The following is an 18,438-nucleotide window of genomic DNA, read 5'->3' on the forward strand; positions in this document are numbered from 1 at the left end:
ACATGGCCTTTTACCAGTTATGGTGCACTGGTTGGAATGAAAAAAAACCCAAACAGTTGAATGGGTCCACAAGGTGGTTCGATCCTGCGATGCAAGCACCTCAAGCATGCTCTCAACTGACTGAGCTAAATCTCACCCCATTTCCCGAAGCATGTCAGCAAAATGATGAAATAGAACTTGAAGTCGAAGTTTATTTTGTTTAACAACACCACTAGAGCACATTGATCGGCTATTGGATGTCAAACATATGGTTATTTTGACACAATCATAGAGGAAACCCTCTACATTTTTCCATTAGTAGCAAGGGATCTTTTATATGCACCATCCCACAGACAGGATAGCAAATACCACGGCCTTTTGATATACCAGTCGTGGTGCACTGGCTGATGGAATTGAAAGTCCATTATCATGTAAGATGATCCACCTTTACCCTGATTACATGAAACTAGTTTCTCATGTGTTCTTACGGTCACAGGGCATGGAACTGTTGAAGAGATTTTAATAAAATTTGAAATCCCACGGTCTGTGTGAATTGCATTACTTGTATTTGAACTCGGTCCACAACTTTGTTACATGTACCCTATGTTGTTTATACAGCCGAGTCCTGGTATTTCATTGTCCATCATATTCAGGTTTTATTTTGTCATTTTGTCATAGGAATGGATCAGTTAACCATATAAGTTAATGTTATATTTAATGGGACAATAACCAATGTCAGGAAAACTGGACATAGTTCGAGGATTTAGGTAATATGACGAATTACTTGATTCACATCTTTTATTTTAAGTTATATTGTATCGGAATATTTATATGTATATTTTGACTGAAAATTCAGTGTTTTACAGTTCTAATTACTTCTAGTCATAAAATACTAGTTGACTTTTAATAATACATACATGCATGTATAAAATGGCCTGCATGGCTTGAAATTAATGGCAGCACTGGTGGCCATTACAGTAGTTGTGATATGAATTGCTGTTGGTCAAGGCCTTTATTATTGACAGTGTTTTTGCTGCTGGATAAAATGTTGCCATTAGTTGACAGGATAATATTTGTTTTTTAACTTTGTCTTTATGTGTTACATAAGTTACTGGTTTACAATTTGCTGTAGGCAGTCTTAAAATTGCCCTATCTTTGTAGATCAGGGACCTAATTCACTAAACTGTTGCAACTTTGCAATCTGGCAGTGCAATGCTAAAAGACTTGCAAAGTGGATGCTTTGTTGTCTAGCAGAGCCTAAGACACCTTTGTGAATTAGGCCTTAGTGCCCTAATTCACTAAACTCTTCCGACTGTGCGATGTCGCAGTGCAATACAAAAGTACTTTGAAAGATGATGTGATATTGTCTAAAAGAGCGTAAGAGAGATTTGTGAATTAGATTCTAGAGCATTTTGTCTATGACAAAAACCTTTCAACATTGCTGTAGGTAACAACGTCTTAAGTTCCAAGAACTGTACCTGTATTGTACCTCGACAAGTGACCGGTTGTACCTCGACAAGTGACCGGTTAGCTGGCATTTTGTTTTATTTGTTATCACTGACATTATGTTTTCTTATATTGTGTTCAGCTAATAGTCATTCCATGACATCAAATGCATTTATTTATTTTACAGATGTTAATTACATGCATTCCTGACACAGATGATATCTATTATTTCTAATATAAATTCAAATGTATTGGTTGATTAAATTATTTTATTATGTGCCTAACATGTTCATTTATACAAGGTACTTTGTGTGTCATTATTATCTGAATGGAAGAGATCCATTATGTGTAAAAAAAAAATTGGGTTATATTATGTGTGTGAGAGAGAGAGAGAGAGACACAGAGAGAGAGACGGAGAGAAATGTGTAAAAAGATTTATCTGAATGGAAACTATCCATATGTGTAAAAAAAAAATTGGGTTATATTGAGAGAGAGAGAGAGAGAGAGAGACAGAGAGAGAGACAGACGGAGAGAGAAAGAGACAGACAGAGAGAGAGAGAGAGAGACGGGGAGAGAGAGAGAGACACACAGACAGAGAGAGAGACACAGACAGAGAGAGACGGAGAGAAATGTGTAAATTTTTTTATCTGAATGGAAACTCCATATGTGTAAAAATGTTTTTGGGTTATATTGAGAGAGAGAGAGAGAGAGAGAGAGAGAGAGAGAGAGAGAGAGAGAGAGAGAGAGAGAGACAGACAGACAGACGGAGAGAAATGTGTAACAAAAATTATCTGAATGGAAACTATCCATATGTGTAAAAAAAAAAAATTGGGTTATATGTGTATATTGAGAGAGACAGAGACAGAGACAGAGACAGACAGACAGAATTGTTTTTTATTAACTGTTTGTATCAAACATTATAAAAGGTATTATTTTAGCTATTAGAATCCTCAGTTGATATAAAAGTATACTTAAAATCTCAAAATATATATTTAAAACAAAACAATTAACAATTTTTTTTATTTTATTGCTTTTTATTAATTGTTTGTATCAAACATTATAAATGGTATTATTTTAGCTATTAGAATCCTCGGTTGATATAAAAGTATACTTAAAATCTCAAAATATATATTTTTTAAAATTGTTTTAACACTTTTTTTAATTTATAGTTGTATACAGTACTTAAAATCTCAAACATTGTTTGTGTTTTGTGTCTCACCTTCACGAAGTAAAAAGGGGAGGTGTAGGTTTTACTTTTCTGCAGCTGACCATGGTGATGGTGACAGCAATGTTTGCATTTCGCTCAACATTAAAGTTTAAAGTTTGTTTCTGTTTAATGACAACACTTCAGCACCTTGATTTATTTATCATCGGCTATTGGATGTCAAACATTTGGTAACTTTGACATATAGTCTTACAAAGAAAACCTGCTACATTTTTCTATTAGTAGCAAGGGATCTTTTATATATGCACCATCCCACAGACAGGATAGCACATACCACAGCCTTTGATATGCCAGTCATGGTGCACTAGCTAGAACGAGAACTAGCTCAATGGGTCCACCAACAGGTGAGCAGTTTAACACTGGGCTACAGAATACATATATAGGAATGTTCATCCCAATGGGTCCACCAACAGGTGAGCAGTTTAACACTGGGCTACAGAATACATATATAGGAATGTTCATCCCAATGGGTCCACCATCAGGTGAGCAGTTTAACACTGGGCTACAGAATACATATATAGGAATGTTCATCCCAATGGGTCCACCATCAGGTGAGCAGTTTAACACTGGGCTACAGAATACATATATAGGAATGTTCATCCCAATGGGTCCACCAACAGGTGAGCAGTTTAACACTGGGCTACAGAATACATATATAGGAATGTTCATCCCAATGGGTCCACCAACAGGTGAGCAGTTTAACACTGGGCTACAGAATACATATATAGGAATGTTCATCCCAATGGGTCCACCATCAGGTGAGCAGTTTAACACTGGGCTACAGAATACATATATAGGAATGTTCATCCCAATGGGTCCACCAACAGGTGAGCAGTTTAACACTGGGCTACAGAATACATATATAGGAATGTTCATCCCAATGGGTCCACCAACAGGTGAGCAGTTTAACACTGGGCTACAGAATACATATATAGGAATGTTCATCCCAATGGGTCCACCAACAGGTGAGCAGTTTTAACACTGGGCTACAGAATACATATATAGGAATGTTCATCCCAATGGGTCCACCATCAGGTGAGCAGTTTAACACTGGGCTACAGAATACATATATAGGAATGTTCATCCCAATGGGTCCACCATCAGGTGAGCAGTTTAACACTGGGCTACAGAATACATATATAGGAATGTCCATCGCAGTTTAACACTGGGCTACAGAATACATATATAGGAATGTTCATCCCAATGGGTCCACCAACAGGTGAGCAGTTTAACACTGGGCTACAGAATACATATATAGGAATGTTCATCCCAATGGGTCCACCATCAGGTGAGCAGTTTAACACTGGGCTACAGAATACATATATAGGAATGTTCATCCCAATGAGTCCACCATCAGGTGAGCAGTTTAACACTGGGCTACAGAATACATATATAGGAATGTTCATCGCAATGAGCCCACCAACAGGTGAGCAGTTTAACACTGGGCTACAGAATACATATATAGGAATGTTCATCCCAATGGGTCCACCAACAGGTGAGCAGTTTAACACTGGGCTACAGAATACATATATAGGAATGTTCATCCCAATGGGTCCACCATCAGGTGAGCAGTTTAACACTGGGCTACAGAATACATATATAGGAATGTTCATCCCAATGGGTCCACCATCAGGTGAGCAGTTTAACACTGGGCTACAGAATACATATATAGGAATGTCCATCGCAGTGTAACACTGGGCTACAGAATACATATATAGGAATGTTCATCCCAATGGGTCCACCAACAGGTGAGCAGTTTAACACTGGGCTACAGAATACATATATAGGAATGTCCATCGCAGTTTAACACTGGGCTACAGAATACATATATAGGAATGTTCATCCCAATGGGTCCACCAACAGGTGAGCAGTTTAACACTGGGCTACAGAATACATATATAGGAATGTCCATCGCAGTTTAACACTGGGCTACAGAATACATATATAGGAATGTTCATCCCAATGGGTCCACCAACAGGTGAGCAGTTTAACACTGGGCTACAGAATACATATATAGGAATGTTCATCCCAATGGGTCCACCATCAGGTGAGCAGTTTAACACTGGGCTACAGAATACATATATAGGAATGTTCATCCCAATGGGTCCACCAACAGGTGAGCAGTTTAACACTGGGCTACAGAATACATATATAGGAATGTCCATCGCAGTTTAACACTGGGCTACAGAATACATATATAGGAATGTTCATCCCAATGGGTCCACCAACAGGTGAGCAGTTTAACACTGGGCTACAGAATACATATATAGGAATGTTCATCCCAATGGGTCCACCAACAGGTGAGCAGTTTAACACTGGGCTACAGAATACATATATAGGAATGTTCATCCCAATGGGTCCACCAACAGGTGAGCAGTTTAACACTGGGCTACAGAATACATATATAGGAATGTTCATCGCAGTTTAACACTGGGCTACAGAATACATATATAGGAATGTTCATCCCAATGGGTCCACCATCAGGTGAGCAGTTTAACACTGGGCTACAGAATACATATATAGGAATGTTCATCCCAATGGGTCCACCAACAGGTGAGCAGTTTAACACTGGGCTACAGAATACATATATAGGAATGTTCATCCCAATGGGTCCACCAACAGGTGAGCAGTTTAACACTGGGCTACAGAATACATATATAGGAATGTTCATCGCAGTTTAACACTGGGCTACAGAATACATATATAGGAATGTTCATCCCAATGGGTCCACCAACAGGTGAGCAGTTTAACACTGGGTTACAGAATACATATATAGGAATGTTCATCCCAATGGGTCCACCAACAGGTGAGCAGTTTAACACTGGGCTACAGAATACATATATAGGAATGTTCATCCCATGGGTCCACCAACAGGTGAGCAGTTTAACACTGGGCTACAGAATACATATATAGGAATGTTCATCCCAATGGGTCCACCAACAGGTGAGCAGTTTAACACTGGGCTACAGAATACATATATAGGAATGTTCATCCCAATGGGTCCACCAACAGGTGAGCAGTTTAACACTGGGCTACAGAATACATATATAGGAATGTTCATCCCAATGGGTCCACCAACAGGTGAGCAGTTTAACACTGGGCTACAGAATACATATATAGGAATGTTCATCGCAGTTTAACACTGGGCTACAGAATACATATATAGGAATGTTCATCCCAATGGGTCCACCAACAGGTGAGCAGTTTAACACTGGGCTACAGAATACATATATAGGAATGTTCATCCCAATGGGTCCACCAACAGGTGAGCAGTTTAACACTGGGCTACAGAATACATATATAGGAATGTTCATCCCAATGGGTCCACCAACAGGTGAGTAGTTTAACACTGGGCTACAGAATACATATATAGGAATGTTCATCCCAATGAGTCCACCAACAGGTGAGCAGTTTAACACTGGGCTACAGAATACATATATAGGAATGTTCATCCCAATGGGTCCACCATCAGGTGAGCAGTTTAACACTGGGCTACAGAATACATATATAGGAATGTCCATCCCAATGGGCAGGTGAGCAGTTTAACACTGGGCTACAGAATACATATATAGGAATGTTCATCCCAATGGGTCCACCAACAGGTGAGCAGTTTAACACTGGGCTACAGAATACATATATAGGAATGTTCATCCCAATGGGTCCACCATCAGGTGAGCAGTTTAACACTGGGCTACAGAATACATATATAGGAATGTTCATCCAATGGGTCAGGTGAGCAGTTTAACACTGGGCTACAGAATACATATATAGGAATGTTCATCCCAATGGGTCCACCAACAGGTGAGCAGTTTAACACTGGGCTACAGAATACATATATAGGTTCATCCCAATGGGTCCACCATCGCAGTTTAACACTGGGCTACAGAATACATATATAGGAATGTTCATCCCAATGGGTCCACCAACAGGTGAGCAGTTTAACACTGGGCTACAGAATACATATATAGGAATGTTCATCCCAATGGGTCCACCATCAGGTGAGCAGTTTAACACTGGGCTACAGAATACATATATAGGAATGTTCATCCCAATGGGTCCACCAACAGGTGAGCAGTTTAACACTGGGCTACAGAATACATATATAGAATGAATGGGTCCATCAGGTGAGCAGTTTAACACTGGGCTACAGAATACATATATAGGAATGTTCATCCCAATGGGTCCACCAACAGGTGAGCAGTTTAACACTGGGCTACAGAATACATATATAGGAATGTTCATCCCAATGGGTCCACCAACAGGTGAGCAGTTTAACACTGGGCTACAGAATACATATATAGGAATGTTCATCCCAATGGGTCCACCAACAGGTGAGCAGTTTAACACTGGGCTACAGAATACATATATAGGAATGTTCATCGCAGTTTAACACTGGGCTACAGAATACATATATAGGAATGTTCATCCCAATGGGTCCACCAACAGGTGAGCAGTTTAACACTGGGCTACAGAATACATATATAGGAATGTTCATCCCAATGGGTCCACCAACAGGTGAGCAGTTTAACACTGGGCTACAGAATACATATATAGGAATGTTCATCCCAATGGGTCCACCAACAGGTGAGCAGTTTAACACTGGGCTACAGAATACATATATAGGAATGTTCATCCCAATGGGTCCACCATCAGGTGAGCAGTTTAACACTGGGCTACAGAATACATATATAGGAATGTTCATCCCAATGGGTCCACCAACAGGTGAGCAGTTTAACACTGGGCTACAGAATACATATATAGGAATGTCCCATCGCAGTTTAACACTGGGCTACAGAATACATATATAGGAATGTTCATCCCAATGGGTCCACCAACAGGTGAGCAGTTTAACACTGGGCTACAGAATACATATATAGGAATGTTCATCCCAATGGGTCCACCAACAGGTGAGCAGTTTAACACTGGGCTACAGAATACATATATAGGAATGTTCATCCCAATGGGTCCACCAACAGGTGAGCAGTTTAACACTGGGCTACAGAATACATATATAGGAATGTTCATCCCAATGGGTCCACCATCAGGTGAGCAGTTTAACACTGGGCTACAGAATACATATATAGGAATGTCCATCGCAGTTTAACACTGGGCTACAGAATACATATATAGGAATGTCCATCGCAGTTTAACACTGGGCTACAGAATACATATATAGGAATGTCCATCGCAGTTTAACACTGGGCTACAGAATACATATATAGGAATGTTCATCCCACTGGGTCCACCAACAGGTGAGCAGTTTAACACTGGGCTACAGAATACATATATAGGAATGTTCATCCCAATGGGTCCACCAACAGGTGAGCAGTTTAACACTGGGCTACAGAATACATATATAGGAATGTCCATCGCAGTTTAACACTGGGCTACAGAATACATATATAGGAATGTTCATCCCAATGGGTCCACCAACAGGTGAGCAGTTTAACACTGGGCTACAGAATACATATATAGGAATGTTCATCCCAATGGGTCCACCACAGGTGAGCAGTTTAACACTGGGCTACAGAATACATATATAGGAATGTTCATCCCAATGGGTCCACCAACAGGTGAGCAGTTTAACACTGGGCTACAGAATACATATATAGGAATGTCCATCGCAGTTTAACACTGGGCTACAGAATACATATATAGGAATGTTCATCCCAATGGGTCCACCAACAGGTGAGCAGTTTAACACTGGGCTACAGAATACATATATAGGAATGTTCATCCCAATGGGTCCACCAACAGGTGAGCAGTTTAACACTGGGCTACAGAATACATATATAGGAATGTTCATCCCAATGGGTCCACCAACAGGTGAGCAGTTTAACACTGGGCTACAGAATACATATATAGGAATGTTCATCCCAATGGGTCCACCAACAGGTGAGCAGTTTAACACTGGGCTACAGAATACATATATAGGAATGTTCATCCCAATGGGCAGTTTAACACTGGGCTACAGAATACATATATAGGAATGTTCATCCCAATGGGTCCACCAACAGGTGAGCAGTTTAACACTGGGCTACAGAATACATATATAGGAATGTTCATCCCAATGGGTCCACCATCAGGTGAGCAGTTTAACACTGGGCTACAGAATACATATATAGGAATGTTCATCCCAATGAGTCCACCAACAGGTCCACCAACAGGTGAGCAGTTTAACACTGGGCTACAGAATACATATATAGGAATGTCCATCCCAATGGGTCCACCAACAGGTGAGCAGTTTAACACTGGGCTACAGAATACATATATAGGAATGTTCATCCCAATGGGTCCACCAACAGGTGAGTAGTTTAACACTGGGCTACAGAATACATATATAGGAATGTTCATCCCAATGAGTCCACCAACAGGTGAGCAGTTTAACACTGGGCTACAGAATACATATATAGGAATGTCCATCGCAGTTTAACACTGGGCTACAGAATACATATATAGGAATGTCCATCCCAATGGGTCCACCAACAGGTGAGCAGTTTAACACTGGGCTACAGAATACATATATAGGAATGTTCATCCCAATGGGTCCACCAACAGGTGAGCAGTTTAACACTGGGCTACAGAATACATATATAGGAATGTTCATCCCAATGGGTCCACCATCAGGTGAGCAGTTTAACACTGGGCTACAGAATACATATATAGGAATGTTCATCCCAATGGGTCCACCATCAGGTGAGCAGTTTAACACTGGGCTACAGAATACATATATAGGAATGTTCATCCCAATGGGTCCACCAACAGGTGAGCAGTTTAACACTGGGCTACAGAATACATATATAGGAATGTCCATCGCAGTTTAACACTGGGCTACAGAATACATATATAGGAATGTTCATCCCAATGGGTCCACCATCAGGTGAGCAGTTTAACACTGGGCTACAGAATACATATATAGGAATGTTCATCCCAATGAGTCCACCAACAGGTGAGCAGTTTAACACTGGGCTACAGAATACATATATAGGAATGTTCATCCCACTGGGCCCACCAACAGGTGAGCAGTTTAACACTGGGCTACAGAATACATATATAGGAATGTTCATCCCACTGGGCCCACCAACAGGTGAGCAGTTTAACACTGGGCTACAGAATACATATATAGGAATGTCCATCGCAGTTTAACACTGGGCTACAGAATACATATATAGGAATGTTCATCCCAATGGGTCCACCAACAGGTGAGCAGTTTAACACTGGGCTACAGAATACATATATAGGAATGTTCATCCCAATGGGTCCACCATCAGGTGAGCAGTTTAACACTGGGCTACAGAATACATATATAGGAATGTTCATCCCAATGGGTCCACCATCAGGTGAGCAGTTTAACACTGGGCTACAGAATACATATATAGGAATGTTCATCCCAATGGGTCCACCATCAGGTGAGCAGTTTAACACTGGGCTACAGAATACATATATAGGAATGTTCATCCCAATGGGTCCATCAACAGGTGAGCAGTTTAACACTGGGCTACAGAATACATATATAGGATTGTTCATCCCAATGCATGGTTTTTTGCTCTTATTTATGAAAGATTTTTTTCTTTTCTTAAGATTTTTTTTGTTTTTTTTTTTTTTTTGTTTTTTTTTTGTTAATATGCATTGAGACTATCATCTATGGATGTAACTACTATGGTAGGCAAGACATTTAATTTCACAGAATTCTGGTTTTATTTTTCGGTTTTATTTATTGCTTTTTTATTTGTTTTAAATGTGCCAGTTTTAGTTAATTAAATGTTTTATTATAGTTTATAATGTTATATAGGGTTGTGAATGCTGGTAGGTGTTTTTTTTCTTCACGGAGAATACTCATATACGATAGTGTTCACAACCAAATATTTTGATTTAAAGTTAAGCCAGTTTAAATGTACATTGTTCTGTAGTTAAATTAATGAATATTATTTTATGCTCATGTTAATTGTGATATTATTTATTAGTATTATATTAATGTTTAACTTGTTTAATAAATTTGACATGTAACAATTTTGTGGGAGAGATGTTTAATTTTGCACATTTGTTTCTTTACAAAACAGGTATTCAGCAGTCATATTTTTATGCTTTTGTATCAAATGCATTAAAACAAAAGACTTCTAATTTTATGTGGTTAATAGTACACATCATATTTCATTAAGAAATATACATGTAAATTTTATGGTTGTAAATGCTTTATTTTTTTGTAACAATTTCCCAATTCAGGCATGGATGGGGGGCTGGGGGGCTCTAGCCCCTCCAATAATTCTGAATCAAAAATATTATTGGTAGTAAATCTTATAGCAGAGATGAATTTTACTTGTAGAATGCAGGAAATTGCGTTTGAGGACATCTAGTTTTCAAATGTTTACGTGGGAGCATACACACACACACACACACACACACACACACACCCGAAGACCCCTAGAAAGTTTGCTTTGCGCCCTCGATCTCAGTCTCCCTCCCCGCATGTCTGCTTGCTTCTGCTGTGCCTCAATCTGTCTGAGAACTGTGGGAAAATAATGCTGATGGCTTAAAAACTTTGGAGCTAGTCACTACATGTATACCTATCAGTTTCTAAGATACAAAAATTATTTTTATATATATCACATTATATTACATTTTCTACTGTCTCTAATTATCAGCAAATTTCTAAAGCAATAATTTCTTTAATTTTGATTTTGTCACATGGGAGAGTGTTTTTTCAATATCCATACGCCACATAATACAATTTAAACCAATTGCTGTATTGTTCCCCTTTGTGATCATGTGATCCTATTGGGACTTTGATTAAAAAAATTAACAATTAATTTTAGCAATCTAAAATTAATATTATTCACTTTTCATTGATGAAAGTGAAATGAACTTGAATTGTGGTCGTTGAACTTGGTTGTACCCCGGCAGAGACAGGTATTACAGGCCCATTAATTATACTATTGGAATGTTTGTTTATATTGAAAAGTCAGCAATACAATATTAGTCTTGGAAAATGAATGTTTAACGAGACCTCAGCAGGACAAGTACATTGGCTGTTGGGGGTCAAGCTAAGTCTCGTTACATTAAAGTTTCGCTCTTTGATCAGTCCTAGGTAATTAAAACTTTATTTATAGTTGCACCTATGATGTTTATTACTAAGTGAGGGTTTTGTTTGCGTTTTTGGTTTGGGGTTTTATTAACCACTGCCCTCTTTTCCTTCCTCTCCCTTGAATTCCATCTCATTTCTTCCCGATCTGGCAACTCCTATATTTCAACTTCTTTTGCTGTCCACCTCCACATCCCAGTCCTTGTCTCTCCAACCGCAACAGATGCTTGTCTTTTTATCTCGAAGGAATTAAATATCCTGCGTACAATAAACTTCGTTCATCACGAAGTTTATGGTATGCACAATATTTAATTCGGCAAAATTCTTGTTGTATTCAAGGCAAGCGTGTATGAACAACTGCAAAAGAAATCATTTGTGTGGTATTGATTCTACAATAATTATATATTCTAGTCATTGATTTCCTAATACTGATATGAAATATATTCCATCAAAACTGTATAATAACTAAGATTAATGGCACTCTTGTGTATATTTATGTTATACATGCATTTACAAGAATTGGGGTTTTATTATGCAATATGAACAGATTTGTTGTGTCATTTAGATCATATGTGGTTTCTCGTTTGATTTTCGTGTTTGTTGTCTGTGATAACCAGTATGTAATAAATTGCATTTTAAACCTACATGCTTGAACATCCATTTGTTTTTATGCCATATAGATTTTAAGCATTTGAATTTATTAATTTTGTTTAAATTTCTTTTTAAAGGGACAGCCTCCGAGGTAAACCGGGCCCATACCTCTGCGATTCTGTTTGATAAATCGATAGCGATCGAGGCAGTTCTCGTTTTCGACGAGAGTGATCTTATCGCTGCGATATTTATCGTGCAAACCTCATTTCCTGTCGACGGCCGACATTTTGGTTTTCGCGGCACACTTTTTTTTTTCTTTTCTTTTTTTAATTTTCCTTTATTAAAAGCGTCGTAGGTCTGCAAAATCCGCCAGACAAATATCGTTCTCGGTAGGCCTATCATATCTCGACGACGACGCCGACTTCATCGTTCGACTGTTGGCATTTGTTGGAGAAAAAGTCTGACATTTCCACAGACGAAAATCGGATCGTAAGGCACTTCACATTATTGTGACATACTAGTAGATTCTTTAATCCGACTTTATCGTACGACGGAATCGCAAAGATATGTGTCTGGCTTGAAGTGACACACATGACAAATGAACCTAATTTGCATTGCCATTTTAAGTAATAAATACAAGTAAGATCAAATCAACGCTAAAATATTTGAAATATTAAAGTTAGAAAGCAAAAATACCGTCGAATGTTTGTAGACGTCTTAATTTCTGTTTTTAGCTACAGTGAATATAACACAATTTCTACAAACATGGAGAATTATGAGCTACATTTTTGTAGAAACGTATATATTCATTCAAATTCATATTTAGATCGCCTTTCAACGGGGGATGGGGTGCCTCGGCTTCAGACTTGGGTATCTCCACATCATTCGCCTGATTACGGCACCGTGATAACAGACGCAGGCACAATCATGACTTAAAGTTTCGCGGTAATTAATTGGAACTACATGTAATTTCATAAATAACTTGTGCTCGATAGTGTCTTTCAGGAACTGCGAATGAAGGTTTGCCTAAGGTAAAGTTTGATTGAATGTAAACGTTTAAAACCACCACAATTACAAAACATGCCGTGGATTATTTGTTAAAAGAACTATATTTATTGCAGGCGCGTGTGCAGGGATTTTAGCAGGGGTGTCTTGACTGGCGAGCGAAGCTTATGGGGGTCGAGTCGAGCTCTTCCGTAAAATACATACATAGAAAAACGAAGAATATTTGCTTGGAAAGGAAGGGGTCGACCTCGGACACCACCACCCCCCTCCAGCGTATGCGCATGAACAGATATATTATCTTCCTCAAAAATGAAAGTTAAACTACAAGTATTTAATTAAAATGATTACACCGCTACATAATCCTGAATATTTAAAAAAAACTAATAAATCTGTTCTTTTTTTAAAAAAAAAACAACCAAAAAACCCCTGTAATTCTGAATGTCGGATCTAAAGAAGGTTGTTTGGGCGGATCGAATGTTGTGCCTTTATGTTTTTAAGGATTTGATCACGAGGAATAAGCAGATGGAGAGAGACAGACAGACCGAGAGAGAGGGTACTGGGTTCGGATCCCAGTCGAGGCATGGGATTTTTAATCCAGATACAGACTCCAAACCCTGAGAGAGTGCCCCGCAAGGCTCAATGGGTAGGTGTAAACCACTTACACCGACTAGTGATCCATAACTGGTTCAACAAAGGCTATCCTGCCTGTGGGAAGCGCAAATAAAAGATCCCTTGCTGCTAATCGAAAAGAGTAGCCCATGAAGTGGCGACAGCGGGTTTTCTCTCAATATCTGTGTGGTCCTTAACCATATGTCTGACGCTATATAACCGTAAATAAAACGTGTTGAGTGCGTCGTTAAATAAAACCTTTCTTTCACTAAAGCACATTGATTTATTATTCACCAGCTATTGAGTGTCCTCGCTTGATGCGCGGTCGGTTTGGGATCGATCCCCGTCGGTGGGTCCATTGGGTTATTTCTCGTTCCAGCCAGTGCACCACGATTGGTTTATCAGAGGCCGTGGTATGTGCTATCCTGTTTGTGGGATGGTCATATAAAAGATCCCTTGCTACTAATGGAACATGTCATGTAGCGGGTTTCCTATCTAAGACTATATGTCAAAATTTTGACATCCAGTAGCCGATGATTAATAAATCAATGAGCTCTAGTGGTGTCGTTAAACAAAACAAACTTTTTAAACTATTGACTATCAGACGTTTGCTAGTTCTGACAAAGTCTTAGAGAAAACTCGCTTTATTTTTTTTATTATTATTATTAGCAGTAAGGGTATCTTATATGCACTTGAGAGGCAGGTGGAGAGAGACAGATGGGCAGACAGACAGACAGACATGCAGGAGAGAGAGATAGATAGAGACAGCGGCAGAAGACAGAGACAGAACGGTGGTCATCTCTTCTCTGTAAAGTTTTGTGAATCCATCCCACCGCTGTCTGCACTAACAACTCGGCAGACTCACTTGGGTACCGGTGCTTGGTTTCCCCCGATGTAGGGCTCGAGTCCATCTCATTCATTCACACTGGTAAAAGCCGACTGCACAGGCACCAGTGGTGCGGCCACTCTTCTCAGGCTAGATCGGAGCGAATGTTTTGGTAACTGGTATCAGAGCCGACACCAGTACGAAGCAAAGGGAGAATCACTATCAAATAACCCTCTTTCTCATCATTCGACCGAGAGAGCAAAATTATTTTTGACCTATTTCTTGGTGCCGGGACCACTTAAAGACGAATGAACTTACCCGGGTAATGTTGGGAAGATACAATCTTTGGAACATTACAAACTTCACCAAGGGTAAGAGACTTCTCGTTTATTAATTTAATTAATTTGATCTTTAGTGGCAGAACTTTGTTTTCCGAGTTAATTTTAGTACCATTAGTTTGCTAAAGAAATGGTTTCAAAAGAGCTAACTCACCCGTGGTTTAGAAATGAATAGACACTCCTTTTGCTCCATTTTATGGATAAACTTCAATTGTTCTTTTTTCTATTGTTTTCCGCCTTATAGTTTTACATTATTGTGTTCTGTAGGGCTCGCGGCGGATTGTTTTATGAAAATCTCTGTTAAACAGACTATATGGTTCGCAGCAAAGGAAACTTTTCTCATAGTTTTGTCTTTATTATTGATGGCATGCCAAAATATTTTCGCCATCTTGTTTACAGGTTTTCAGCAACTATCTGAAGGTAGCCTCTGACAGTGTACAGCAGGTTCATCGACGAACGGGAGTCGAAGGGGAAAAAAACTGATGCGAAGACACAGACCGGGTGTATCCGAGACGTCGGTAATTGAAACCAATTGTCATTATCGAGGTGCGGTGTTCTTGCATTGCAGGCAGTGACCCCAAACACGTCTGCTTATCCCAGAACAGACGACCTATTGAAGGCGCGAGAACAAAAGCATGGTTGCGTGCAGACGTCATTGCCAGGCATGATATTTAAGGATAAAGGCGGTGATTATTTTATGGATGTGTGGAGTGTGGGATAAATAATACCAGATTTTGATAACAAAATAGAAAACTAGTTGAGTTCTCGTCTGAAAGTGGTTTTTAGAAGACCTTTTTCGTTCTTCTTTTTTTTTTTCTTTTTTTTTTTTTCTTTTTTCTTTATTCAACAAATGTGAGGCTATATGTGTAAACAGATTTACTAAGTGTGGTGCCACAACGTTCTGTTGAGTTTTTATTTTTATTTTTTTACGTATTCTGGAGATAACATATTTCGCCCTCATGTCTTCCTTGTGTGCTGGGCGTGGCCCTTTCATCTTCCTGTCGGATATCTGTGGAGGCTAGAATGCAAAGGAGCCCCACAAAAGGTAATCCTATGGCCGGAGCTGTAAGTGTTCTCAAACCACCCAAGAAGCCCTGCTGGACAGATTTTGTGGACCAACATCAAAAAGGTCAACAGGTGAAAGAGCCGAGCGTCGAACCTGTGGAAAACACTAGAACTCATGGAGGAGGCAAATCGGGTGTCCATGACAATACTGAGGGAAAGAATGGCATACCCCACGCTGTGGCACCCACAAAACCCAGTAAACAAATCAAACGTGTCAGGGCCAAAATTCACAGAACTAGGAGTGAACACACGATTTCAGATCTTCCAGAAGGGATGCTGACGGTCAGTCTAGCACAGACTAAACCGAAAGAGTTTGGATTACGGAATCGGACATCCGGGTGCGATGATCGGGTGTATCAGGAGGAAAACGCCCGTCGGTGTCAGAACTGGTTAGCAAGCATAGAGGCGTGCGAACCCCTCGACGAAATAGGTTATACTCAGGGTAAAGGAGAAGGGGTGGACGTGGAGATACCAGAAGAAACCATCTGGAACGAAAAGGGGGAGAGGTGTGTACAGTCTAACACGAGTGCGTCCAGTTCAGATGACGATGTTGATGGCGGTGTCCATGAGGATTTCACGACACTCGTTGAATCACAGTGTGACCGTGTTATACAGACTTCTTCCAAAACGGATGTACACTTGCACCACAAGTTTATCAGGAAAAAACTCGTTTCAATTCAAGTGGATACCGGTATTGAATGATATCGTGCCGCTTGAGAAATTGTTGTTTATTTTAATATTCAGGGTGTATATTTTGTTTTACGATGGTATTTGTTACGTCAGTGATTCCAAAGGAGACATGTTATGTATACATACTTCGTTTTGTTATTATTTCTTAATATATTTTAATCTAATTTAGTTAAGCAATGACGTGGAAAAAGGTAATTAGATTGAATATTTCTGTATCTGTAAATCACATTTCTTATTTATTTTTATTATTTGAAATTTTAAATTGTTTATAATTAATTAATTAATGGCAAATGATAAAATAAAATAAAATAAGTGTGATTTACAGTAACAAAAATAGTCTTTATTTATATTTTATCATCAAATGTATAGATTCTGTTACACACTTGCCATTAAATTAATAAAATATTAAAGAAAGAAATAATATAATCTGGGTTAGAGCATAATTGTATTCCTTGGGTTTATATTTTATATACTAATAGTACAAATGTATTAAAATATAAAAGTAACAGTTGCATGAAAGTGCTTATTAATAATATAATAGTGTGTGTGTGTGTGCGTGTGTGTGTGTGTGTGTGTGTGTAATATATATTAATTATTATTACACAAATAACATTACCATCATAACATAGAGTCTACATTGGTTGATGATTTCAACTAGTTTAAGTGCGTGCGTGCGTGTGTGTGTGTGGGTGGGGGGGGGGGGGGGTAGTAACTGGCTTTGATATTTACTAATTCGTCAAGAGAGCGCGCTGCTGTGATTGTTTCTTAATGTCTGATATATTTTGATGTGATTGAAGGATTGAAGAAATGTTTTATTTAATGACACACTCGACACATGTTTAGGCTACGGTTATATAGAGTCGGACATACAGTTAAGATAAAGAGAGAGGAAACCATCTGGCACCACGCAATGGGCTACTCTTTTTTAATAGTAATAAGGGATATTTTATGCACATGATAGTACATACCACGACCTTTGTTAATACACTGGCTTGAATGAGAAATAACCCATTACAATCATAAAACGAAGAGTTGGGGTGGCAAGGGCATAGCGTGGTCTGGACCTGGGGTTTCGAGTATGAACCTAGCTGACCCAGGAGACCTACATGAATAGCTTAAAGGGACATTCCCGAGTTTGCTGCATTGTAAGCTGTTTCCGACTAATAAAATATTTCTACGATTAAACTTACATATTAAATATATTTTCTTATTTAGAATATCAGTGTCTATATATTCAATAGGAATTTTTTAGGAAATATAATGAAAATTAACATAGTACAAATATTAGAACGATCAGAAACACGTTTAATATACAGCCACTAATATTCTAAACAAGAAAATATATTTAATATGTTTTATCGTAGAAATATTTTATTAGTCGATAACATCTTAAAACATTGCAGCAAACTCAGGAATGTCCCTTTAATACTACACAATAAAAACAGTTTTAGTACACACACACACACACACACTCTCTTTCTCTCTCTCTCTCTCTCTCTCTCTCTCTCTCTCTCTCTCTCTCTCTCTCTCTCTCTCTCTCTCTCTCTCTCTCTCTCTCTCAATATAACCCACGCACACACACACA

At 39.0% G+C, this 18,438-nt stretch overlaps 1 protein-coding gene across 1 annotated transcript; it reads left to right on the forward strand.

The window, feature by feature from the left end:
• The first annotated feature begins 14,975 nt into the window (after positions 1–14,975).
• Positions 14,976–16,974, forward strand: LOC121384186. The gene is made up of 2 exons (XM_041514455.1): positions 14,976–15,131; positions 15,498–16,974. The coding sequence occupies exon 2, from the start codon at positions 16,122–16,124 to the stop codon at positions 16,863–16,865; it is 744 nt and encodes a 247-aa protein (XP_041370389.1). The 5' UTR covers positions 14,976–15,131; positions 15,498–16,121; the 3' UTR covers positions 16,866–16,974.
• The last annotated feature ends 1,464 nt before the right edge of the window (positions 16,975–18,438 follow it).

This window comes from Gigantopelta aegis, chromosome 10, assembly GCF_016097555.1.
Source record: "Gigantopelta aegis isolate Gae_Host chromosome 10, Gae_host_genome, whole genome shotgun sequence".
In the NCBI taxonomy this organism is placed as follows: Eukaryota; Metazoa; Mollusca; class Gastropoda; order Neomphalida; family Peltospiridae; genus Gigantopelta; species Gigantopelta aegis.

Excerpts from the sequence above, each read along its gene's own strand:
- LOC121384186 (XM_041514455.1), top strand. The coding sequence starts at position 16,122 with ATGCAAAGGAGCCCCACAAAAGGTAATCCTATGGCCGGAGCTGTAAGT.